At 36.2% G+C, this 17,801-nt stretch overlaps 2 protein-coding genes across 2 annotated transcripts in view; one reads left to right on the top strand and one right to left on the bottom strand.

Moving 5' to 3' along the window:
• The window catches only part of rnft1 (ring finger protein, transmembrane 1), a 37,446-nt gene extending 21,739 nt beyond the window's left edge, over positions 1-15,707 (bottom strand). Inside the window, exon 1 of the mRNA XM_073874295.1 lies at positions 15,530-15,707. Within this exon, the coding sequence (XP_073730396.1) occupies positions 15,530-15,573 (44 nt within the window). The 5' untranslated portion in view covers positions 15,574-15,707. The remainder of the gene's footprint in view (positions 1-15,529) is intronic.
• Positions 15,708-15,721: 14 nt separating this feature from the next.
• Positions 15,722-17,801, top strand: part of med13a (mediator complex subunit 13a) — a 70,757-nt gene continuing 68,677 nt past the window's right edge. Inside the window, exon 1 of the mRNA XM_073874289.1 lies at positions 15,722-16,282. Coding sequence (XP_073730390.1) covers positions 16,217-16,282 — 66 coding nt within the window. The 5' untranslated portion in view covers positions 15,722-16,216. The remainder of the gene's footprint in view (positions 16,283-17,801) is intronic.

The raw sequence follows: 17,801 nt of genomic DNA, 5'->3' as shown, positions 1-17,801 counted from the left end.
TAAATTGTATCGGATAAAAGCATAAATCTAAATGTATGTTAATAACTGTGAATGAGATCTATATTTGGGAAGCTGCTCATACTCAGTAGGGATTTGCTTTCTTTGATTTTTCATCAGAGGATTATTTTAACAGCTGTATTGACACAGAGGATTATTGCCGTTGCGTTGACTGTAATGTTTTAGCAGTTGCAAATATGACACGTTTACTCCTTCAACAGGGTAAAACTGTAATGAAAATGATCTTGCCAAACTTGAGAGGCTGGTAAACCTGCTTTCACTTGGTGCGAAGATACTGAACACACCCCAGTGATTTTGCAACTTCATATGATGTGATCATTGTGATATGTTAATATAATGTACTAGCATTTATTATTCATATGAATACTGTAGCCATGGTGTATTATTGTGATATTAAAATTAAATACTATTATAATATGTAAATAATAAATAATTCAAGATCCTTTAATAATTCAATTTAAAATCCTTTAACAGAGCCCTATATCAACAGATGTGTTTTAGGGCAGGGCTAGTTATTACACTTTATTGAATATTTCCCAGGGTGATATTTAACATCTACTTTATACAGTATATACTGTACATATGGACATTTGCAATGTTTCTAGTTGCATCCTTATTTTGCAACTGTTTCTATGTCTAAGTGATTTTTTTGAAATAAAGTTTGCATGCACTTAAGAGGATTTTGCAGCAAAAGACAGTCAAATTTGTTAAATATCAATGAAATGACTAAATATATATATATATATATATATATATATATATATATATATATATATATATATATATATATATATATAACGTGTTTAATAAAACCCTTCTCCCCTATATGCATCTCAATATTAAAACCAGCTTCGCACTGATATCTTTTGTTGGCTCTCAGCATTAAAGAAGAGATCCTCTGTTGTGTCCATCAACCCACGTTTGCCCTGCATTTTTCCAAGGTAAGTGACAGAACCCATCCCGGCACATACAGTATATTCCCATTGCTGCATGCTTTATTTGCGAGCAGCTCTGTGTTAAATTTGTTTTTGTCATTTCACTTTATACCTTAAATGCATTTATGTCTTTTAAAGAATGATGCAGTGGCTTTTACCTTTACTGTTAGGGGTAAAGACGCATGGACACAATGTAAAAGGTATTAAAGTGCACCTATTTCATTGCTAAAAAGTTTTTTTGTGTATTTGGTATAATACAATGTGTTCGCATGGTTTATGGTTAAAAAAGCACATTATTTTTCATATACGTATATTTTTGTTAGCTCCAGATTTCCCTCTCTTCCTGAAACGCACAGATTTTGTACAAAACTCATTGATTTGAAAAGCGCTATGTCCCTGATTGGCCAGCTTAACAGGCGTTAACTTACAGGTTGTGAGTCCAAGCGGGAGGAATTATGATAATGTCGGTTTCTACATCACCAATCCCAGGAAGTAAACTGTTGCCTACAATCTGTGTGTTTGTTGTAGTCCAAGAGATTTACATTGGAGACGATAACTCGCACCATCGTATACCTTTGCATATCAATAATATGTACTAAAACACACTTACACACCAAAGGAAATGTAAAAATGTGAATCAGTAGGTGCCCTTTAATGGTTTTTTACAATAATGCTTACAATATTATTGCATAATTTATTACAATTATAGCTATTACATTTAATTGAATTCTGGTTTCTTATTTTATTTTATTTTATTTTATTTTTTATTTTATTTTATTAATTTATAAAATAAAATATAAAATATTTTATATTTTAACACATTTTGCTGTAGGTTCAAAATATTTACCTGTTTCTGGATATATGTAAAATTTGGTATATTTACAGTAGAGCTGGGCATAGATTAATCTAGATTAATCTCATACAAAATAAAAGTAATTTTTTTGCATAATATATGAGTTTGTGCTGTGTGTAATAATTATATATATATAAATACACACACATTCATGTATGTATTTAAGAAACATTTACATGTGCATATATATTTATTTATATTTTATATATTCTATATAAATAAAAAAAGATATATAAATAAAACATTTCTTATATATATATATATATATATATATATATATATATATATATATATATATATATATATATATATATATATATATATATATATATATATATATATATATATATATGTATATGTATGTGTATGTGTTTACATATACATAATATTTACACACAGCACCAACTCATATTATGCAAAAAAATACTTTTATTTTGTATGAGATTTATCTTAGCTTTGTAATGGTGTTTAAAATATTTTTTTACAACAATGCTTACAATTTTCATTGCATAATTTATTACAATTATAACTATTACATTTAATTTAATTAATTATTTTATTTTATTTTATTTTATTTTATTTTATTTTATTTTATTTTATTTTATTTTATTTTATTTTATTTTATTTTATTTTATTTTATTTTATTAATTAATAAAATAAAATAAAATAAAATAAAATAAAATAAAATAAAATAAAATAAAATAAAATAAAATAAAATAAAATAAAATAAAATAAAATAAAATAAAATAAAATAAATATTTTATATTTTAACACATTTTGCTGTAGGTTCAAAATGTTTACCTGTGTCTGGATTCATGTAAAATATTAGTTTCCCAGCATGCATTGCAGCATGAATAATTATGTGTTTGTATTTGTGTTTTTACTAATTGCTGGTATGTTTTACTATTTCTAGGGTTAGATCACTTTATTTTGTTTTTATCTAAAATTATTGTAGTTAATTATAATTATAATTAATTATTGTAGTTAACATTTCTCTGCATACTTTTGTGAGTTCTCTTATTCTGTCTTCACTATTTTCTCTCTCTCTCTCTCTCTCTCTCTCTCTCTCTCCCTCTCTCTCTCTCCAACACACACTCTCCTGGCACAAATTCCCACTGGGAGCATGTACTTACACAATTTGACTGCAGGATAAGATCACTGTCTGCCAAACGAAATTGCCAAGTCTAGCATGAAACTAGGACTGTGGACTAATCACAAGTTAAAAAGCAACAAAAGAAAAGAAAGAAAGAAAGCAGAGCTGGCAAATTAATTTAACCCCAGTGTGCAGCCACTGCACACAGGAGAGAGTGAGACTTTGGGGTTTGATAGGCGGAGAAGTGCGGGAATGAGAAAAAGAAGGAGACGGTGAGAGAATGGAAGATATTGAAAAGGAGGGCGAGAGAGAGAGAGTTGCTCCCTTTGTGTGTGTTCAGCATGAGATGGGGGAAAGGGCAGCAGGGGGTTGTGGTTGTGTGTGCGTTTGTGTGTCATGAGGACCCTGCAGACGCTGTCCGGTGGGTGTCTGAGACAAAGGTAAAAGGAGTGATTCTTGGTGTGTTCACACTCTTCATTAATTATGTATTTCTCTCATAGAGCGCCAGGCAAACTCACACAGACAGCCAGCAATAAACTGCTTCCTGTAGCGATAAATAGACAACAAAAAGAGAGCGCGGGGTCACATAAGCACTGTCAGGATAGTGTGAGTATGGGATAGGATCCAAAATGACAAGTTGTTGGTTATGGATGGTTACACTGTAATAAATGAAATATTAAGTGTAAATTTACAGTATATCCCTGGTTAGTTGCTGTATTTACCCAGTCATTTTATAGTGGTAGTTAGAATTAGAATTAATATGAAATGGCATATTTAAGTTGCACTTTAAATTGAGGCATCATTGTTACAGTGTACTAATACATTAAAGGCGGGGTGCATGATCTCTGAAAGCCAATGTTGACATTTGAAATCACCTAAACAAACACACCCCCACCCCAATAGAATCTGGACCTTGTTTTGATAGACCCGCCCCACACATACGCAACCCAGGCAACGATGTCGGACACGCCCCTTACTGCTGATTGGCTACAAGTGTGTTTTGGTATTCAGCCCGACTCCCTTTTCCAAAACGTTTTTCAGATATCGTACACTCCGCCTTTAAAGTGCATAGTACTTATAATAAACTAAATGTACTTACTATAGGGTTAGGGATTGGTTTAGGGTTAAGTAACATATAATAGTGTAACAAAGAAACTGTAAAATACCCAACCATATACTGTAAAATTATAGGATTAGCTGTATGTGCATTAATGTATTCTTTGCAGAGATGTTCACTTATAGGTCCATTATATATATATATATATATATATATATATATATATATATATATATATATATATATATATATATATATATATATATATATATATATATATATATATATATATATATATATATATATATATATATATATATATATATATATATATAATTAAGGTATAGGTACATTGCAATAAATAAATATTGCTCTTTGATCTTTTACTGTTTTATGTTTATAAAAGTGTTGTTACTTATTGTTTAAAAAGGTTCAAAGGTTTATTAATGTGCTGATTGTAAGTGTTGATGAGGTTTGTGCTAATATTAATCTTTAGAAGCAACAAATCATACCAAGAGAAAGTAGTGAGGTCACCATCAGTCGCACTTAATTGTTATATATAAAATGATATTGCTGGTTTGGCCCTTTAATGTATTTAGTTAGTGTCATTCATTGTGTTCTCATGGGAAATTACACGTTCCATTGGAAAACATACAGTACAGTATTTACTGTATGACATTGAAAATCCATGCTAGTGGTTTATTTTCAAATAATAAGAAAACAGAAACCTATCAGCATGAAAAACTAATTTCTGGTTCATATGATTGAGTTGTGCAATGCAGATGCACCATACAAAAGACATCTGAAACCTATAACTGAAATTGCTGAGAAGATAAATTGCACCTATAGAGAACATGCTATATCATCCCTGACACATCAAAGCCACTTGCCTATTAGAGGTTATTAAAGGTTATAGTTTCCAAAGAAGCGGATGTATATTGTGCTGCCCATAGCTGAAATATGACTTCATTGTTGCTTCTGTATGTGTAAGTGGAAGCAGATTGTTACGTAATGATAAAATCCAGATCCAGACTGGAGGATTGTAGAATTGCATATTGCAGAATTGTTTGTGTTTGACTGATTACATAATGCTTTTCAATTAGGGACCTTAAAAATGTATAAATATAAAAAATTCAGACATCTCAATTCTTTGTGGTATGCTTTATATAGAAATGTATTATTGGGAACATGAATCATTTCATGATGTAGACTTGACCATGACTCATTTTTACACTTCGCTAAACACCTGATAAATCCTTTTATGACATCTTGATGATACATCAAATTATTTATCAGTATTTTAAAATATTTAGTCTTGTTTTATTGTAAATTATATGTTGTAGGCATAAATGTGAAATGACATTTTGTATATTTATTGTTTAATGATGTTTAGATATTTATACAAGACAGGAAGGTAATTTTTGAAAAATGTAGAAAACGTAGAGTTTGGACGTTTCACTGTTATCATTATCATTAATATTAATATTATTATTGTTATTGCTATCATTATTGTTATTATTATTATTATTGTTGTTATTATGATAATAATAATAATAATTATTATTATTATTATTAGTATTATTATTATTGATGATGATAATGATGATGATGATGATAATATAAACCAAGAAATCCATATACACACTTCTATATAGCTATCATATAAGTATTTATTAGTCAAAGGTGACTTCACTCATACTGTTATTGAAGCAGCTTACAGTACAAAGCTGCTGCAATACTGATATGAGCATGAATTATTCATAAGCACTGAGCAAGTGTGTAAATTGCTTTGCCAGGGTGCATGTTGAAACAGTTTATGGTATATCTCTCCATGCCTAATACTGTAATACTCATATTGATTCCAACCGTTTTCAATTTTACACACACATAAACATTCACGCACGCACGCACGCACACACACACACACACACACACACACACACACACACACACACACACTCAATGTACACCCTTGGCAAATCCTCCACAGAGCATATTACAATTTATCATCAGTGTTTATCGCTCACTTGTCGCATTTTATAGCTCTTTGTTTTAACACACTGTAAACTGGGCCTTTTGTTGTTGCAGTTTAACTCTTTCCTGCAGCCTGGTGCACAGGAACTTTTTATTGTTAGGCTGTTCCTGTAACTCAGCTTGTACAACATGGTGCTAACAACGGAGAGGTTGTGGGTTCAAATCCCAGGGGGGTGCATGTATTTACAAAATCAATAGCCAGAATGCACCATGCATTGCTTTAGGTAAAATCGGCGAAATGCATACATTTAAAAACTCAAATTGTAATCTTTGAGTCCAACCATGATTTGATGCTTAAAAGGACTAAGCAATTAACATTATGATAACAATCCTACACAAAAGTACACATTTGTATCTAGAGAGTGCATATTAGTACAGTTCAAAGTTACATATTAATACCAAATGTATGCATACGGGGAAAATAATAGGGGTGTGCATTGACACTGCCCTCACAATTCGATTCAATTACGATTCACCAGGTAACGATTCAATTCAATTCGACTGTACGATGCATTGCGATGCATCAGAATTCTACTGTACACAACAAGGCAAATTTTTCATCAGTCAAGTGGTCAAGTGCAACTATTCTCAACAAAAACAGAAGCTTAGCAGCTTTAAGACAATGACAATTACCTGAGATGAGAATTTTTGCCATCTTGATGGTTGTTGTTATGCCCCCGGAAGTAATTGAAACTTCACAACTTTATTGTCCACCCGAGGCCAGAAAATAAACAGTGACATACTGTAATCGATTATGGCACTTTGCTGCATCAATGCTGAATCGTGCATGCGCGCATTGCGATGCATCGCCGAATCGATTAAAGGAATAGTCTACTCATTTTCAATATTAAAATATGTTATTACCTTAACTGGGAACTGTTGATGCATCCCTCTGTCGTCTGTGTGCGTGCGCGTGGGCGCTGGAGCGCGCTGCGACGCTTTGATGGCATTTGGCTTGGCCCCATTCATTCAATGGTACCATTTAGAGATAAAGTTAGAAGTGACCAAACACATCAACGTTTTTCCTATTTAAGACGAGTAGTTATACGAGCAAGTTTGGTGGTACAAAATAAAACGTAGCGCTTTTCTAAGCGGATTTAAAAGAGGAACTATATTTTAAGGCGGAATAGCACTTTTGGGAGTACTTCGACTCGGCGCAGTAACACCCTCCCTCTCCCATTATGAGAGGGAGAAGGGGAGCGGACTTTTCAGGCGAGTCGAAGTACTCCCAAAAGTGCTATTACGCCATAAAATATAGTTCCTCTTTTAAATCCACTTAGAAAGCGCTACGTTTTATTTTGTACCACCAAACATGCTCGTATAACTACTCGTCTGAAATAGGAAAAACGTTGATGTGTTTGGTCACTTCTAACTTTATCTCTAAATGGTACCATTGAATGAATGGGGCTAAGCTAAATGCTATCGAAGCGTCGCTGCGCGCTCCAGCGCTTACGTGCACGCACACAGATGAAAGAGGAATGTATCAACAATTCTTAGTTAAGGTAATAACATATTTTAATATTGAAAATAAGTAGACTATTCCTTTAATGTTGACACCCCTAGAAAATAAGTATTTGACACATCAGCATTATTATCAGTAAGGGGATTTCTAAGTGGGCCATTGACACAAAATTTCCACCAGATGTAGCCATCAAGCCAAATATTGAATTGATACAAAGAAATCAGAACATTTAAGTATACAAGTTGAATCATAATAAATAAAGTGAAATGACACCGGGAATAAGTATTGAACACACTTTGTTAAATACTTTGTAGAAAAGCCTTTCTTAGTGATTACAGCTTCTAGACACCTCTTGTATTGTGCATATCCCAGTGACGATAAGTGAGTGTCTTGTGAAACGTGATCGTCTCTTTAATCATAAACCCTTTCGACGTGTGTGCAGCAGGCACACATTTTGACATGACGCATGACACACCAAACACATATTTTGACATGACGAGCCACACATGACACTCCGAACACATATTTTAAATTCCCGCCTCTCGACAGAGAAGTCATCGGCTGCCACTGCTCGTGTCAGCATCCGAATGCACAGCCCCCAGCCCCCCACCTCCACCTCTATCCTGGCAGGCCTGCTTCCCTGACACCTGTCCTTGAGCATAACCTGGCAAGGACATAATTACCCACTGCTTTATGTCTAATTGGCAGCCCCTTTACCCAGACACAAGGTGGAAACTGCAATGTGTGCACGCTTTGATTTAGGAGAGGACCATGGTTTTCATTTGTCATTGATTCTGTCCTTTGAGACAAGCAGGGCCAGATTGTGTGGGTGGCTGATTTCTCAGTCAGTGCCTTGCTCTTTGTGGACGTCTCAGCATGTTTAGACTTTTTCGGGCATGCTGAGGTGATGCACGAGGGTGTTATTTCTGAATTACATGATTCTCTAAAAAATATATATATATTTGATGCATATCTATTCTTAGCTCCCGGGAGACTGTTGTCAAACCATAAATCATTTCATGCAATACAAGCTATATGGTTTAATTCATACACAAATGATTGTCCTTTAATGCATATTTATGTGCGTTGCTGTTGTGTACAATCTGAGTGTTGATATGTTTATTGGCCAGAGAAGTGCAAGGGAATGACAGAGTGAGCTGCCACAGAGGAATTTGCAGAGGTCAAAGTCTGTCTGCGATCCAGGGAGTTTCTGCTGACTGCCGCTTTTCAATGGTGCTACTTTCAGTCTCTTCAGACAGCAGAAAACACAGCTGAGGGGGGTGGGGGTCCCTTTCATTAACTCTCTATTCATATTGAATTTATTAATCTCATGCTGTTTCTGCAGCTTAACTAAAAGAAGCCGTGATGCCGGCGCTTCTCATCCATCTGCTCATGGAGAGAGAGAGAGATAGAAGAAATGGAGTGGGTGAGAGAAAGAGAGAGAGAGAGATGAACAGAGCAACAGTGCTGAAATGGTAATAGACTGCAGAGAGAGGGAATGTGTGTCAGATTATTTAGCGGCTGGATGTTGAGTTGTGGATGTTTCTGGGGTAGGCAGTGGCTTTGCAGAACCTCTCCCTGCATCAGGTGCTCAACAAAGCTTCTGTCATGTCTGCATTTGTGTATGGGGGAATGTTCCTGCTAATCTCCTGTGTGTTCAACAGCGTGCTCCATTCAAACAGCCACAGCCTCGGGCTGATACAAACTGTGGTGTGACACAAGCAATACCAGCTCCTGATGTTAAGTGGTAACACACAGATTGAATGGTGGTGACCAACAATCTGTTTGCTAACAACGTGGTAAAACCACATGTGTAGAGTTAGTGAGACTGTGCCTTTACTGAACCTTGAGAGACAAAGTCCCAAAAATGTACCTGCTGATTTGAAAAATTTAAAATGAACAGTACAACATAAATGTACATTTCATTTGATTTCACTATATTTTACAGATGATTATTATTATACGAAGTAATCACTACTTAATATAAATATGAATAATTTAAATAAAACTTTTGTCAACCCCTCTAACATAGATAGATCCTGCAATAAATTAAACAAGGTATCTATGGACATATGGGCGGACAGACAGACGGACGAACGGACAGACAGATCCTAAAGGTCCTTCTACAAGTTACATAATGTATCTATAGACAGACAGACAGACAGACAGACAGACAAGTCCTAAAGGTCCTGCTACAAGTTACATAATGTATCTATAGATAGATAGATAGATAGATAGATAGATAGATAGATAGATAGATAGATAGATAGATAGACAGACAGACAGACAGACAGACAGACAGACAGACAGACAGACAGACAGATCCTAAAGATCCTGCTACAAGTTAAACAATTTATCTATAGACAAATGGACTGACGGATGGACAGACAGACAGATCCTAAAGGTCCTGCTACAAGTCAAACAAGGTATCTATAGACAGACAGACAGACAAACAAGCAGGCAGGCAGGCAGGCAGATCCTTAAGATTCTGCTATAAGTTAAACAATGTATCTATAGACAGACGGACAGACAGACAGACAGACGTACGGACGGACGGACGGATAGAGAGACGGATAGACAGACAGACAGATCCTAAAGATCCTGCTAAAAGTCAAACAAGGTATCTATAGACAGACAGACAGACAGACAGACAGACAGACAGAAAAGCAAACAGGCAGGCAGACAGATCCTTAAGATTCTGCTATAAGTTAAACAATGTATCTATAGACAGACGGATAGACAGACAGACAGATAGATCCTAAAGGTCCTGCTACAAGTCAAACCAGGTATCTATAGACAGACAGACAGACCCTAAAGGTCCTGCTACAAGTTACATAATGTATCTATAGACAAACAGACGGACGGGTGGACAAACAGACAGACAGAGAGACAGATCCTAAAGGTTCTGTTACAAGTCAAACAAGGTATCCATAGACAGACAGGCAGACAAACAGACAGACAAATACTAAAGATCCAGCTACAAGTTACGTAATATATCTATAGACAGACAGACAGAAAGACAGAGAGACAGACAAACAGACAGACAAATCCTAAAGATCCTGCTACAAGTTACATAATATATCATAAACAATTTATCGATAGACAAGCGGACTGACGGACGGACAGACAGGCAGACAGACAGATCCTAAAAGTCCTGCTACAAGTCAAACAATGTATCTATAGACAGACAGACAGACAGACAGACAGATAGACGGACAGACAGACAGATCCTAAAGGTCCTGCTACAAGTTACATAATATATCTATAGATAGATAGATAGATACAGACAGACAGACAGACAGACAGACAGACAGACAGACAGACAGACAGAAATACAGACAGACAGACAGATCCTGCTACAAGTTAAACAATGTATCTATAGACAGACAGACAGACAGACAGACAGATGGACCGACAGACAGACAGATCCTTAAGGTCCTGCTACAAGTCAAACAATGTATCTATAGACAGACAGACAGACAGACAGACAGACAGACAGATAGACGGACAGACAGACAGATCCTAAAGGTCCTGCTAAAAGTCAAACAAAGTATATATAGACAGACAGACAGACAGACCCAAAAGGTAGTGCTATAAGTTACATAATGTATCTTTAGACAAACAGACGGACAGACAGACGGGCGGACGAACAGACAGACAGACAGATCCTAAAGGTCCTGCTACAATTCAAACAAGGTATATATAGACAGACAGAAAGACAGACCCTAAAGGTAGTGCTATAAGTTACATAATGTATCTATAGACAAACAGACGGACGGACGGACGGACAGACAGACAGACAGACAGATCCTAAAGGTCCCGCTACAAGTCAAACAAGGTATCTATAGACAGACACAGACAGACAGACAGACAGACAGACAAACAAATCCTAAAGGTCCTGCTACAAGTTATGTAATATAGCTATAGACAGACAGACAGATCCTAAAGATCCTGCTACAAGTTAAACAATGTATCTATAGACAGACGGACGGACAGACAGACAGACAGACAGACAGACAGACAGACAGGCAGGTAGGCAGGCAGGCAGGCAGACAGACAGACAGATTCTAAAGGTCCTGCTACAAGTCAAACAAGGTATCTATAGACAGACAGGCAGACAGACAGACAGAAAATCCTAAATGTCCTGCTACAAGTTACATAATGTATCTATAGACAGGGGGACGGACGGACATACAGACAGACAGACAGATGGACAGACAGATCCTAAAGATCCTGCTACACGTTAAACAATTTATCTATAGACATACAGACGAACGGATAGACAGACAGACAGACGGACAGATCCTAAAGATCGGGTCAAACAAGGTATAGACAGACAGACAGACAAATACTAAAGGTCCTGCTACAAGTTAAACAGTGCATCTATAAATAGATCGATAGTACGATGGACGGACAGATCACTTGTGCTTCAAATCAGATGACTGTGCCTATTACAGGTAAATGTATCTGAATATTAAGTGTTTAACAGATTTACCTTAAACATTACACATTTTTATTTGTTCAGTTTTGCTATATGTCTTTCTCGGTACTCAGGAATCAGCAATATCTGATGAGCTTTTCTTAAACATGCAAGCAACAAAGGAAAGGGCTTTCCCAGAGTTGAGTTGAAAGGGGGTTGCGTTTGACTGACACAATCTTACACGGTTCAGGAGAGGTTTATGGTCGGAGGCCGCTTCCGTCTGTGGTCAGCAGGTTCACTCTGCAAACAGAAACAGCACTGGGCATTTTCTGCGATGAGAGGGGCAGAGATGCTTGTTCAATCCTTCAGTGTTTCTAAACAAGGACATCCAGCGGAGAGCTCAACCAGGGCGACAATTACCCCCTAAATGACCCATTCAGTGGTTTGGAGCTCTTACCAAAATAACCGTGAACCCTCACTGTGTGCTCTGGTTCGGCCTGAAGAGCTAACAGGGCATTAGGCTGATTGTAGTGGTGGGAAGAGCAGAGGTCCTTATAGACTCCTCGTTCAGGGTGTCACTTGATGGGTGATCCGCCCACTTGATGAGCAAAAGAAAGTGTGCAGCCAAGATCTGGGACCAAACTCTGAGTGCTTCTTTAATAAAAATATTTAAAAAAGATTTTACTTTTTTTATTTAGGAAATATTTTATTAGGTTAATAAAAATAAATGTTGAAAAACAGTGATTTCCTACTTGTGGGAATTTTGCCACAAATTCATCTGTCACTTAGTAGGAGCTAGCCAAATCTGACAGATGGCAACACGTACAGGTTACGTGATGTGCCCTCGGCCGATATGAACAAAAAACACAAAAAGGTAGCCGAAAATACAAGCCAGACTGCATACAATATGGGTTCATTTGCAACAAGATTAAATATGGTTTGTGCTGACCTCAGTTTGTTTAGTGCAATGATAAGACATTTGTGAATTAACATGTAAATAATATTGCGCAGTTCAAGCATGAGTTCTTTCATTAATTTCTTCGTTTGTTTTTTTTGTACAATAAGCTACTTTATAGAAAGTAAAACGAGCCAAGACCCGCTGTTTAAAAATGCATAAGTGTTTATTTGGGTATGAGAAAAGAGTCGGCTTATATCCTCGTATGTGTGTTTTGGTAGCAGCCTGTCTGCTCCTGTATTTACCCACATTAGCCTTTTTGAACCTTTGAATCCCTCATTGACTCCACTTTTGCTGAAAAGAGCAGGAAGGATATCACCACTTAGCTTGTGTAAACAACAGGTCTGCTGTTGAACTGTGGCCCTGCAATTCCTACTAACACACATTCCTCCGCTCACTGATGAGCCCCAAGTCTGCTTGTCTTGTCTTCACAGTGTGTCTTACGTGCCCTGTGCAGCAATATGTGAAAGTGTGTGTGAAGTGTGTGTGCGTGCGTGTGTGTGTGTGGTGTTCAGATAAATAAAAAAAAGGATCCTCTCAGGACAGGATCAAACATACGGATCTGCTGAAATCTTTTAAAATGACATATAAACAGTGTAGTGCTAATTAGTTACCGTAATTTAATTACAGTTACTTCTGATGTAATTGAACTAAATACTGTGTATGGACTGTAGAACAATTATATATAATACAATATTGTATATTAACATTTAAAATGCACGTTTTTTATGTATCCCTCTCATTTTAAATACTTTGGTATGTCAATAAAAATAATGGTAAAATTCTAGTGTAGTTTCAATTCTCACTATTAACTGGTTGTTTATTAGCATTAATATATATATATATATACACATATATATATATTAAACACATAATTAATACCTACTTTTTGCCCTCAAACTTGAAAAGATTAAATTCGTAGTTAGAATGAAACTTGATCTTTTCTTGAAATCTTGGAGCCCTTTTTTAGATTATTTCAAGGAGACAAGCTCTGGATAAAACCCTTTCCCCCCCTTTCTCTGATTTATTTGTTGTTTATGTATGCATATGTTTCTGTGATTTTATGTTCTTTTGTATATGAGTATTTATTATGCTTGTTTAATTTTTTCCCTTCATTTTCATTATATAATATTCTCATACTTGTACTGTGCTTGTGATGCTTGTCTTAATAATAATAATAATAATAATAATAATAATAATAAAACACATATTAATGTATGATTCTGAAAACCTTATTTTACATCCTTACCCACTTCCTACCAATACTTACATTTAACAACTACTCTACTATGTATTAAAAAGCAGTAATTAGGAGTATATTCAGGCAAAATAGTTAGTTAATAGTTAAAATTGGACCTTAATTGGATGTATTTTTATATGATTTATTTGAACCGTTTCAAGCCCACACTGTAAAAAAAATCCCGGAAATTATGCAGCTGGTTGCCAGTAAATTACTGTAGAAGATAAAAACTGAAAATGTTTCATGTTCATTTAACTTTGAACAAACTGTTGCCAGTAAATAACATAAATGTAAAATCTACAGTAAGTTACTGGCAGGTACTTGCCAGTAATACTGTAATTTCTGCAGGTATTTTTTACAGTGTATCTTTGTATCATTTACTAAATAGGATTTAGAAAATAATTAGTAATAAGTAATGAAATACTTTTGGAGATAGTCATTTGTACAGTAATCTAATTACATGATTGAAGATTAGTAACTAGTAATTAATTACTTTTTTTAGTAACTTAAAAAAACACTGCACAAAGTAAAATGAGTTTGCTTTGTTGCCCTAACTTTTTATGTATAATTGGTTTTACATTCAATTTCAATTTACTATTTAAAATCTTGACTTGTGATGAAAATAAGAAAAGATTTAATTAATTATTGAATTTACTGTCATGACTTACTGAGCACATAATTTTAGTAGGCCTATTTAATGTATTGCCCATTGAGTTTTTGTCAATCATTACATTGGGGAAAAAATGAGCATTAAAAATACAGTATAGCATAGGTACTTAGCAAAGTAATGGTATCATTGTAATGATATCCTTCACATAGTAATGGTAGTAATCATAAGAGCAGGATGTGAGAATATGCCTGTGAGAAAGAGAGAGAGCTGTGCATGCCACCCATTGACAGATCTATTGTGTGTGTATGTGTAGGCATGACCTTGTAAATCAATGCACCCATCAATCTATCTAATTCTCTTTGGATCCTTAATGCATCCACCCCCATCAAATCAAAAGCTTTCATAATTTTACAACTATGCATTATCCGTGCATTATCTCTATCAGAAGTATTTAATCCAGCCGACATCCCTTTGCCTTTTGAATGTGTGCACAAATCCACAGTTCAAATGCAAATTATTCTCAAGTAGTGATGTGGCTAATAGGTTCCTGTGTGTGCTCATCAATGAAGTTTTCATTTTCTAAATGCACTTGCCATTAGAAAAGCAGCGAATGAATCTGCCATCTGATTATTGCATCCGTGGGAATACATCTCACTTAAACTCTTGAGCGAAAGTGATATCATTCAGCCAACTGCGCGTCTAACTACGCCTAACACTCCGCTGTGTATTACATTTCTTTTTAATAGTCCTCTTCTTAGACATAAAACCACGCTCGTGTCGTGGAGCCACATAAAAATGCAAGGACACGTTCGGGGAGATGCTGCTGCCTCGATCACAGTATTATGCGCTTACCTTAATTGTCCACGAAGGGGCGCAGAACGGTCGCATGCTTCCATTAAACAGTGAAGACATCAATCTGCTCAAAGGCGCCTCTAGCGGCGGAAAGCGTTACGTGCAGTGTTGTTACGCCCCTCATGACTGCCGAGCAGCCAATGGGCTCCGGGAGGCAGAGTTCTCCCTGTGGCCGCCATTAGAGAAAGGAATCCATGAATTCAAATGGAAACCAGCAGGAACACAGGGCGACTGTACGCTTTTTAATAAAAATGACCCGTTTCGTGTAGTTTCCCGTTGCCTTTCGACGATTTTGCCGCGGAATGCTTCTCGTTTTTAGACCGCTTTCGGTTGGGATGGAGGTATAAGGTAGCCGTTTGTAAGCTAAAACCGTTTTTAAACCAAGGGGGAGGGGGGAGAGTTGCCTCTTTCTGCTCTCCCTTTTCTTTTTCTATTTTAATAACGCGTCCCTCCTCCGTTTTTACATGTAATTTATTCCCTCACGGCCTCGTCGACGGTTGCGGCCGTTATTTTATTCGAATTTTGGCTGGAGGCGGGAGGCGCGAGCGATCGAATGGAGCTGTTGAATTCCATTCCCCCAGCGATTGTTTAAAAATAATTCCGTTCACATTCGACTCGAATTCGGAGAAACCTTCTTTTTTTCCATGGAAACCCCGATGATGGGATGTTCGAGCGCGCAGTGAAAGGATGAGTGCTTGTTTCGTACCGAACGGGGCCAGCTTGGAGGACTGCCATTCCAATCTATTCTATCTGGTAAGAGATTTAAAAACTAAAAGGAAAAAGCAGCCATTTTTAGCCGCCTAGCATGCTAACATCAGCCCCAGTGGATAGAGAGCGAGAGAGAGCGAGCGAGCAGTATCAGGGCCCAGTGTATGTATGTGTGTGTGATTTAAACACACGCTGCATGTTTTGCGTTTATTTGCTTGTTTTAAGCTTTGCTAAAGAGATTGAAATGTGTGTGGTGTTTTTGCAAGTGATTGCGTAAAGCCAACGGCGTGTTTGTGTGTGTGTTTTCATGCGATTCTAAATCGAGAGTCTGTAGAATGAAAGTTTAAAGTTTTATTTCAGCTACAAGTATGCATTTAAAATATATATTAGTTGAGCATTCGCGTGTAAAGTAAACACAGCGTCACTTTCAACGTAAAGTTCTCACGTTAAAGGGTGTTTACATGAATGTTTACACATTGCTCTGCAGGTATGTGCATACTTGCCTGCAAGATTTGACGTGTGATCTAACTTGTGCATCAGTTGAAAAAGCAGTTTTGGGGTTGGGGTTTACCTCATCTGTGCAATAAGAGACATGGGGGTTAAAATAGATGGGGTATTCCTGGAGAGCCTGCAGGGATGTTTACAGGACTTTTCTGTTTACTGAAAACACGCACGCACAAATCTTTACACACGTTCTTTCCATTGACACATACAATTGACATCTATTGTTCTTAGATTCAGATTAATCATTTGTAATTGCTTTAGAATAACCCCACATTTTTGTCATTTTGACATTGACTGGCAATATTTCCTCTCTTAACGAACAGGTTTTGATAGAATATGATAAGCATAATATGATATTTTTAGAAATGTGCACTCACTGGAAAAGTACAATCCGACTCACACTGTCAAGGACTTTGTGAATTATATAACTTCCCCTTGGTTTAATTCATGGTCTTTTTTATCACCGCTATGGCACAACCTGTGATATTATCTAAAGATGTATAGCTTGCTTGCACACTTTGTTTGAATGTATTGGCTGATGATTTGAATATGAATAGTTGCAGTTTCCAGAAACTCGTTCACTCTCCGTCTCTCTCTCTTTTGTCATTTAGTTACAGGTGTGCCAAGTCTTTATTTACTTTATATTATCTTCTTAAATGTTAGGTGCTTTTGTTTATGTAAGAAAATACAGTGACCATATTATCACAGAGAACCGCTCATCTTCACGTTTCTTCGTACACATAAGCTCTTAAAAAGTTTGACCCTTTTTGTTTTGCTCTGTGTAATTTTAGTGCACTGTAAGGCTCAGTTCATGGGAAACCGTCTCACCTCACTGCACACAACATTTGCTGCTTCATAACACACCCACGTATCCAAGTTTCAGTGCATAGTATTAACCACACAGGTGGTATAAATAAGATTTTTAACAAGTTTAAACAAGAGCAAAGAGATTATAATAAACCAAGACCCTAACAACATTCACTTGATTTATGTGTGTAGTAGCATAAAAAAAGTTGTAGCTTTGCAAGCTTGGAAACTTTGCAGGTTTGCTGTTGAACTT

The sequence above is a fragment of the Misgurnus anguillicaudatus genome, chromosome 12, assembly GCF_027580225.2.
Source record: "Misgurnus anguillicaudatus chromosome 12, ASM2758022v2, whole genome shotgun sequence".
Taxonomy (NCBI): domain Eukaryota; kingdom Metazoa; phylum Chordata; class Actinopteri; order Cypriniformes; family Cobitidae; genus Misgurnus; species Misgurnus anguillicaudatus.
This window is presented reverse-complemented; position numbering and strand designations above follow the sequence as displayed.